The sequence below is a fragment of the Dipteris shenzhenensis genome, chromosome 1, assembly GCF_047967505.1.
Source record: "Dipteris shenzhenensis isolate YYH24624 ecotype China chromosome 1, Dip_SZ_1.0, whole genome shotgun sequence".
NCBI classification, from domain to species: Eukaryota; Viridiplantae; Streptophyta; class Polypodiopsida; order Gleicheniales; family Dipteridaceae; genus Dipteris; species Dipteris shenzhenensis.
The window spans coordinates 12,574,459-12,584,160 of NC_141596.1; the positions used below are offsets into that span (position 1 = coordinate 12,574,459).

Genomic DNA, 9,702 nt, shown 5'->3' on the forward strand with positions numbered 1-9,702 from the left:
AATGTCTCCAGTGGGCACGGCAGAGGCAATTAATGCTGACTGGGTGGCTGTCAGTTGGTGGAGCAAGAATGCTGTGTCCCACGTGGTCGGATCTCCCTTAACACCACCCTCAATGCCATGCTCTAGCTCCTTGAAAATGCCCCTGCTCCACCCCACATAGGGCAAAGGTATGCCATGTGGCTGCTTTACCAGAAGTTACCACGTGGCAATCTTTGCCATTAGAAAGTATATGGATGCATTGTTGGAATTTAGATTCCTTGTAGCGATAGTTAGAGTGTAGTGAGCCAAGACACACAATTACTGATGTTATTATCCTGCTCGTTGTTATTGTCAATGCTGGGATCCATTCTGTATGTCAAAAGTATTCAACTACCTAGAGACACGTGGGGCGAAGAGTGGTCGGAAGATGATTACGCCCAACTTTGCAACGAATTTGCCGAGTGCCTGAGGATAGATGTAGTGACCATCCTCTTGTCGTTTCCCCCATCTTTGCAAAACTTGTGCGGGTCCCTCATTGTTCCCACCAAACTCTAATTTCAACATCGGACCTTTGGTCACTCTCGGAGCTTAGCCCTGTGTTCAACATTCATGATGTCACCCTGCACCCACCTAGTCAGCTCAAACCATGCCTCGCTCAATGCCGTTAGCTTAGACATCTGTCAACCCAGCCTGCAGCACATAAAAGTTGTACCCTGCTCTCTCAAACAAACCTGTACCCAAAAGCCTCCCCTTTTTTCACTTCTAGGAGCCCTTTCGGTCAAACCTGTACAGGCACGATAGCGTTGAAAGAACCCCGAAGCCTCCCTCATGCTCTTGCTCCTGTCAAGGCTTACCGACAACGCCAAAAGAAACACTGCCAAGACTTTTGCCAGGATGGAGCCTGTTTCTACCCACGTAGACGTTGAAAATGGTAACGTCTCAACCTTTTCCTCCTTTGCAGCTCTATTTCTGAAAATCGAGGAGAAACTATAGAAACAAAACTACCTGAAATGTCAGAAACGAGCTAACAACAGATAGAGACAAAATGAAACTATAGACATATACGAAACTACAGACAGAAACAAAACGAAACTATAGACAGAAAGAAACGAAACTAAAGACAGTAATGAAACTACCTGAAACGTCAGAAACAGAAACTACAGACAGAAAGAAAGATAAACTACAGATGGAAACGAAATTACCTGAAATGAAACTACACATAGAAAGAAACGAAACTACAGACAGAAATGAAACGAAACGAAATGAAACTACCCGAAATAGATGAAACAAATATTTTGTTTTAACACACATTCAAACATGGTTGCATATTAATACTATTCGATTCTCTTGAAGGATTCTCTCGAAACCAATATTCTTTCATGTCTCATTAGAGTAAGAGATATATGATATGTCTCATGAGAGTTGATATTAGCATGTCTAATTAGGGCTATGATATGCCTCATTAGAGTTAGAGATAAAGGAGAGACTCCTCCTACAAGCTTTCTCCTCTCTGTCATGACAAGAGAAATCACTTATCTGTGATTAGTAGACATTAAAACATTACTATATATCATACGCCAATGGCGTAACATGTATATGTATTTATGATGGACACCGACCAATTTGTTATGGCGGCGGATCATTTGAGTAGATAGGACTAGTCGAGTTGGAGCCACTACTTCAGACGGCATCAAATTTGGACATGTGATACTTATTCTATTAATAAAAATGTATACACACGTGTCTAGGTCCTAGGGGCAATAGAAAGGGAAGGGTGCATTAAGGTGCATTGAATGGTAGATGCATGGGCCACAGGCTAAGGGTAGGTGTAAATGGGAAGATGGAACTTGGGTGATCTCAAGGGACATTAATGAAAGGGTATCACCCTTTCATTGTGAATCTCACGTAGCATTCTACATTCACATTGCATTCATCCATCATCTCACACACACCTTGCATGTAGGACGAAAATAGAAATAAGTACTCTCACGAGGGTGCTCTTCCCCATTGGAGGGCCAATCGGCATTCAAATTCTGCATACATTACACACATTTGCATTCTTGAGAGGGCTGGTTCTTTACATTTGGTATCAGAGCTTCGACGTTCCACTACAGGGAAGGAAAGAGAAGGAGCGAGCACGAGACAAGGCGCAAGCGTGCGGGACAGTAGCCAACATGGAAGGGAGCCGCATGAGAAGGTGGCGCACAGGGAAGAGTGCAGCAGGGCATGCATGGACTGTAGCATGTAGACAAGGGTCCATACGAAAAGGATGCATGACAGCAAGCGTCGAAGCCCTGTAATCGCAGACCACGTGCAAGAAGGTGCGAGGGGCAGATGGAAGGAACTTTGACAAGGGCGGTGTGGAAGCCATGGTATGAGCAGCAAGGCTCGGGACAACAATCTACGACGTAAGGCTGGCCGTCATCCTGTTTCTACATCGGGGGAGCAATCTATGGTGCAAGTTTGTCTGACATGATGTTTCTACGCCGCAGGAGGAAGGCCTAATTTCTCAGGAACGCAATCTCTGAAATACAGAGCCTCTGAGGGAAAGGGCTTTCCCTAAAACACAGAGCCTTTGAGGGCAAGGGCTTTCTCTGATTTTTTGGGTCTTTGGATGGGGAACGGGGTGTCCTAACGGGGTGACTCCCCCCTGTGCGAATAGACCCTTAAAACCCTTAAACCAAGGGAAAAAGAGACCCGCCCATTCTCCCCAACGGAAAGTCATATTGGAACAAGATTTTAAGGGGGTGCTCCACCCATCAAGTACCCCCTATAACGGTATCTAGAGCACCAATCTGCTCAAAACAAGTAGCCCAAATGGAGTATACCAGTTTACAACATAAAAACAAGGAAGAAAGGCTAAAAGAGAAGGAAGAAGAGGTCAAATGAAGTAGTTTTTCGACACAAGCAAAGTGGGAGTGGGATAAGTACCACCAACTCTACAACACTTGACTTTTGTTGTAAAATAAATCCCTTTTCTGAAATTACAGCAAGCCATTTTCTCTTGTATTACTAAAAGGAAAGAATGGAAGGAGGAGGGATATTTAATAATGAACTTGTCCTTTTTCCTCCACTACCAGAAGGACATAGGGAGAGAACACCATCACCTCCTCTTGAAGAAGATAATGTAGATGAGAGTTACACACATATTGAGTATGATAACCCACGTATAGAATTACCTTCATCTCTCCTTCAAGAATCTCTTGATAGGGAGTTTTCCTTCAGAAATGAAGGGAGAAATGAGTCCATCCAAGAGCAAGGCGCTGAGTTTACACCTTTAACTCAAAATCCGATACACATGGATTATAATCCAAGTGCAAGAGGGAGAGAAGAGTCTCCCATTGATAAACTAGTTTCTCAGATTAGCCATATGATTGAACAATCCATTATGACAAAATTAGGGACTAAGAGAGTGCTGAACTTTGGGGATGACTATTTAAGTACCCCGTCAAAGAGAGCTAAATTCCAACCCCGAGAGAGAATAGAATTCCCAAAGTATGATGGAGCAAGAGAGGCGGATAAAATCCTCAATTGGATTCGCCATTTTGAGCTATATTTTGCCCATCAAGATAAGACGGACCACGAGAAGCTTGCTCTTGCCACACTGCACCTACAAAAGGATGCTTTGATGTGGTGTCCTTATTACAAATGGGAAAAGAGCCTATTCTTCAATGGTCTAAATTTGTAAAGCAACTTAAGGCCACTTTCATGCCTCTGAGGCATGAATAAGAATTGACCTTAGGAGGGTAAATGTTTCGGATGTAAGAAACATAAGCCAGGGCATCCATGGCATAAATGTCCTACTCTATCAGCCAAAATTGTCAAAACCAATTCTGTAGAAGGGAAAGGCAAAGCATCCAAGCAGGAGGGTGAGGCTTCTAACTCCTCATTCCAGGACTCTACGATGAACATAGAACCAAGAGTAAATGCTATCCATTCAGCCAACACTGGTGTATGGATGTGTGAACTGAATAGAGAGTAGGCATATTCATTGTAGAGTATGGACAGAGAATAAATTTTTTTCTCCTCCGTGTAGAGCGTCTGATAGGATAAATAGGGCTGAAATAGAAGAGTTGGAAAAAGAGATTGAAGGTCTATAGTTTCTATAGACTAAGTAGCTCTCCATCGCAAAATCATCCATAGCCAAGGTCTACCTAGTTCAATGAAATGTTTGGGTGAGAGAATCCTTTTAATATTGACCAGTTTGTTGAGAATGTGTTTCAGCTTACTGAGCAGGTTGCTATAAAGAGATTTCAGCAGCTAAGTATTCAGAAGGGGATTCTGAGTATGAAGAGATACTAAAGAGCCACTACAGTGGTACTTCTGCATTTTGAATATTCACCATCAAGAGGAACCAGAACTTGAAGATGAGATTTAAGTTTTGATTCAGAAGAGATCATGTACTACTAAGAGAAGATTATTTGCAGATTATGAAGAGGAGATGCAAATGCAGAAGTAAAAGAGAAAAGCATACGCAAGACAAAGAGACAAGAGAGGATCCAAAAGAGGATTTCTGCCCATTCAAGCAGGAGGGAGTGTCATGACCAGAGTAATCACTAATCTGTGATTAGTAGACATTAAAACATTATTATATATTATACGCCAATGGTGTAACATGTATATGTATTTAGGATGGACACCGACCGATTTGTTATGGCGGTGGATCATCTGGGTAGATAGGACTAGTCGAGTTGGAGCCACTGCTTTAGACAGCATCGAATTTGGACATGTGATACTTATTCTATTAATAAAAATGTGCACACATGTGTCTAGGTCCTAGGGGCAATAGGAAGGGAAGGGTGCATTAAGGTGCATTGAATGGTAGATGCATGGATCATAGGCTAAGGGTAGGTGTAAATGGGAAGATGGAACTTGAGTGATCTCAAGGGACATTAATGAAAGGGTATCACCCTTTCATTGCGAATCTCACGTAGCATTCTACATTCACATTGCATTCATTCGCCATCTCACACACACCTTGCACGTAGGTCGAAAATAGAAACAAGTACTCTCATGAGGGCGCTCTTCCCCATTGGAGGGCCAATCGGCATTCAAATTCTGCATGCATTGCACACATTTGCATTCTTGAGAGGGCTAGTTCTTCACACTCTCTTGTTTTAGTTTGGGGTATGATGCTGACAAATAGGATGTAGATGGGATGGAGATGGGATGGGGATGCGTAGATGAATAAGGTTTATAAGATAGGGAGCTAAAATGGGGTGTTAGGGGGCTGAAATGAGAAAGTATATGCAACTGCATGAGCAAGCAAAGCCCAATATAGGCATGACAAATTAAAATCAAACAACTTAAACTCTAGTTATCTTATCATTGCTGCTTGTTTGCAAGAGTTGTACATTCATCCATGTCCAAAAACATTATTGATTTGGACACACCACCAGAGCTTACAAGGAGGTACAATAGGCAAGATATACTTATTAGCTTACAGTCACCTGCGGATCAAGTCCTTGAAGCTCTAGCAAATTTACAACGTAGCCTTCAAACAGCTGGTTAGTAGACAACTATATGAACCACTTTATTCTTGTTTGTGTAATGAACATATTCAATATCTTGCTTGTTAATGCTATCCCCTTGGTTGTTGTTGTAAGGATTCGTATGCAATCAACTCTCAATATATTAGAGTCACGTGACAACAAAGGCAAACTTCATGATCATTGGTTAAGGCCCTTGAAGCTCTCACAACATTCCAAAGCATCCTTGGTAAGTAGACTATCATTGTGTATCTAATCATCCTTGCATATAAATGGGCATTGATGAGAATCCTTGAGGAGGGTTTTAGGGTTTTTAAGTCTTTGTGCTTGTTTTCGTGACTTCTGCAGGAAAAGGCAAGGAGAAAGGAGAATCCATAATCTTCACATCGTATGGATGGTAAGTTGAAATCTTTCTATTTGTAATTCTTAATGAATTCATTATTAGTCCAAGATGTATCAATGATCATCATTGTTTCCTTTATGGGTCAACAGGTGGGCAAGATTACCAATATGTATTACAAGATGCCATGTGGAAGGCTCACCTCAAAGCCCCACTTGAGGAATGTGGCCAACCAACGATGGATGTCCAGGCTCATCGTCGTCTCCATACAAGACTCACTCGCACAAGACGCGAGTTGCAAAATATGGGGTTCCACAATCTAGAGGATTGGAGAACCTCAAGAGCCCCATGAGTCTCTACTTGAGGTGTTTGGCATTCACATATGTAGCCATTTGGCAATGAACTTTTATGCCATTTGCTAATGTTATTTGAGTTATTTGTAGTCTCCTTTTAATCCAATTTATGTGTACTTTTATGCCATTTGGCAAACGTGGGAGGTTCTATGCATGGTTTTGCATCAACATATTGTAAGCGGCATGTGTGTGGGGAAGGATGTGTAAGGTGGTGGTTGTTTCTTGTATTTGAGTTGCCAAGGATTGTCATTCACTTTCTCTTGCATTGGATCTTGGTTGCTTCATGAGAAACCTCGAATAAAGTGCATTCTATATTTTCCAATTTATCTTTGCTTCGTCGTGTGGGAGCTAGAATAAATAACGGGAGGTTGAAATAATTAAAGGAATTGGTGAATGGTCATTATAAGATGAACATGCATACGATGTCCATTCAAGGGATAATATCTAAACACTTACTTACATATGGTTTTACATCCCTTTCCCTCTATTATAACTTGAATTCTGTAATTTCATGCATTAAAAAACCTACCATATGCATTTCAATGTCCATTTGGGGGGCTCAACACTATCTCAGCCTCAATTCACTCACGGATGGACTTGTGCATTTTCATTTTAGTGTGCATTTTGAAACGTGTGAAAAAGCGACAATTCACTGTATGAGGCTTAAGCTTTCACCTTCGTTAGGCTTTTCCTCCGATGAATGAGAGCTTTGCACTCAAAAGATGCCTCGTACATGGTTAATAACAAAGTCCTAGACCCTTGAAGCAAGATACAATATTGCACCCGTCAAATGTGGCCTTCCACATTGGCAAACTCTTTCTGATCAATAGAGACTACCAAGACAATGAAGGGTCTCTCTAGAACATCAAATTTGCACGTGCATTGAGACCTGGAGCATAGATGGATGTGGTGCAGATAATGGGCAGGGGAAGAATTACACAATATATGATAACTTGCCTGCGCTGGTTTACTTTTAATTTTTTCGTGCGCCTTGTTCAAAATCAAATTATATAGTGGGTGACATGGGATCATGGAGCGCTAAGTGCTACAGAGAGAGAGAGAGAGAGAGAGAGAGAGAGAGAGAGAGAGAACATCCAAGCGACATCTGAGTCAATACGAAAGGAACTGACAGTTACCATGTTTTACTGTTGAGCGATCTTAAGGAGCAAACCTTTCGTAGGAGCCGTTGTCTTCCATATTCTTCTATGCAAGCTTTGAGGTGGCATCAAGCATTATCGCTGCACAGCCACCCACCTGCATACAAGCGAATGACAATTTGATCCAGGGTTCATTCCAATTCTGAATGTACGCATCCTCGAGCCTTTACTTGGAAAGGTGTCACTTGAGGAAGATTATAGAGTGAAAAACGCTTCTTTAATCTGATCATCACTCCCAAGCCATATCATTGGGAAAAATCTCTGCTGCATGGGCTAACTAATCCAGATGTATGAGATTTCATGGCCGGAATTATGGAAATCGTGCAAAAATGTATAGCTTGCCTACTAATCTCTGTGCAAACCCTTTCACCAGGCAGAGGCAGAAGCAGGATTGCATTGCAATAGTGACGCAGAAAATTACAGCTGGGATCGGTATGGAAACTAATTGAGTAGGAGACCATCACTTTGAGCTCAATGTCGACCCCGCAACTGCAAAAGCATTTTGTTTTAAGGTAGTTTCTTACAATTTCCAGGACAGGATGTTGCAAAGTGTGCACATGAGTACTTCTACCTAGAAACAAAGAGAACCCTAATTGCAAGTATGTTGCAAAAGATCACCTTGATTGTTCAGTACTGGCTAGCATAATGCAAATCCTATCTTTGTAAAGACTCAAGACAAGCAAAAAACTAAGAGGTACAATTGGACTACCACAGCAGTTGATCTGCTCAATTCAACGTTGAATCTTTAGACTCTTAAATAACAAAAGGCCCGCAGATTCAAAAACTATGAAGAGATTCATATTTATAGTCCTATAACTCACCCAAACGCCCTGTACACTAACACTCGACGTTATTTGCTATACACCTGACCTCGTTGGGCTTCTACACTCTAATGTGTTTTCTTGAGACAGGCTACAGCAACTCCAAGAACAGCCAGAACCACTCCTGCGAAAATAAGGGGGCTCTTCACACCAGAAACCCCAATAGCTGCTGATCTGTCCCCGTCCTTATAAGGCTTCTCCTGAAGTTCCTCCTCGTCTTCAGCTTCCTGTTCAGACAAACAGATAGTTGAGGGCCTACGCTCAACAAGAAAAAAGGTTCAAGCCAGGACTAAGGACTCATTACAGACAAGTGGCTTCTAAACCCAGTATTCAAATACTCCTACATCCCTCTTCTTGGCGGACTCACGCACTACAACTGCTTACTGGTCACTGGACAACAGAAATCTAGGCGTCGCGTAGCGACAAATTCACAGAGCATAAGAGAAACATATAGGAAGCCTACAAACAGAATAAACAGCGTTTAGGTCCAAGTGTGTTCACCTGTGCTTTCTCGCCCTTTTGATTAACATCTTGCCCAGGCTCCAAACCGTTTTCCAGAGGCGTCCCGTTTTCCAGAGAATGTGGGACAGTCCGCTCGGCGATGTTTGTAGCCCCTGTTTCTTCTCCTCCGCTGATTAAGGATTTATCAGATTCAATTATTGGTTCTCGGTCTCCGTTCATAACCGGCTCATCAGCATGAGCAGCCTGTTCTTGGTTGTCATCCGATGCGATCTCAACAGGAGTCTCTTCCAGGGAGCTATGTTTTGCAGGCTCACCCTCAGGGCTCTCACTACCGAGTGTGCACTCATCTACACCGACAACGGGCGAATCCTCTGCTAGCTGCCCCTCGTCTACGTCGACGGGAGGCTCTTGCTCCTGCACCTGATGCCCATCACTAGCGCATACGTCCTCGTCTGCATTGACTGCGGGCATACTGGGCTCAGCAGCCTGCTCTTCGTCGGTAGGCCCTTGAGGCTGCACACCGGTGGCCTGATCCCCATCAATGGGAGAGGAATGGTCTTCGTCGACAGGAAAGTCAGGAGGGTCATTGTCCTCAAGGACAGGGGGCGTGTCGGGAGCAAGAGAGTCCGCAACAGGTGGTAGCTGGGCGGGTTCGGGATCATCGGAGGGAGGAGGCTGCTGGGCAATGGGCTGAGAGGGAGGGGGGGGGAGTTCTTGATGATCAAGAGGGGGTTGATGGGAGGGATCTGCGAAATCGGGGGAGTCGGGGGGAGGAGGCGTGGAAGCAGCAGAAGCAGAGAGAAGCTGAGGGTCGTCGAGAGACATGGCGGACAAGGCGGAAGTGGTGTGTGTGCAAGACAGGGAATAGATAGATAGATAGATAGAGAGATGTATGGCACAAACAAAGACTATATTGATGAGTGGGAAGAAGAACAGTTTGGGGAGTGGGACAGCCCGGATTGGGGTTGCCCAATCACCTCTCTCCTTTTCTCGTGCCTCAGATAAGCCCCCCCCCTCTCTCTCTCCCCCCCTATAGAGAATTTCTCCCACCACACAAATCACAAAACTTGGGGTTTCAGATTGTAAAAATGCCTCCATGTG

The 9,702-nt window shown here is 43.4% G+C and overlaps 1 protein-coding gene across 1 annotated transcript; it reads right to left on the reverse strand.

The window, feature by feature from the left end:
• Nucleotides 1-8,041: 8,041 nt before the first annotated feature.
• LOC147905398 (uncharacterized) lies at nucleotides 8,042-9,498 on the reverse strand. The gene is made up of 2 exons (XM_087372194.1): nucleotides 8,641-9,498; nucleotides 8,042-8,366 (listed from the first exon to the last, which is right to left on the reverse strand). The coding sequence occupies exons 1-2, from the start codon at nucleotides 9,424-9,426 to the stop codon at nucleotides 8,208-8,210; spliced, it is 945 nt and encodes a 314-aa protein (XP_087228320.1). The 5' UTR covers nucleotides 9,427-9,498; the 3' UTR covers nucleotides 8,042-8,207.
• Between the last annotated feature and the right edge of the window lie 204 nt (nucleotides 9,499-9,702).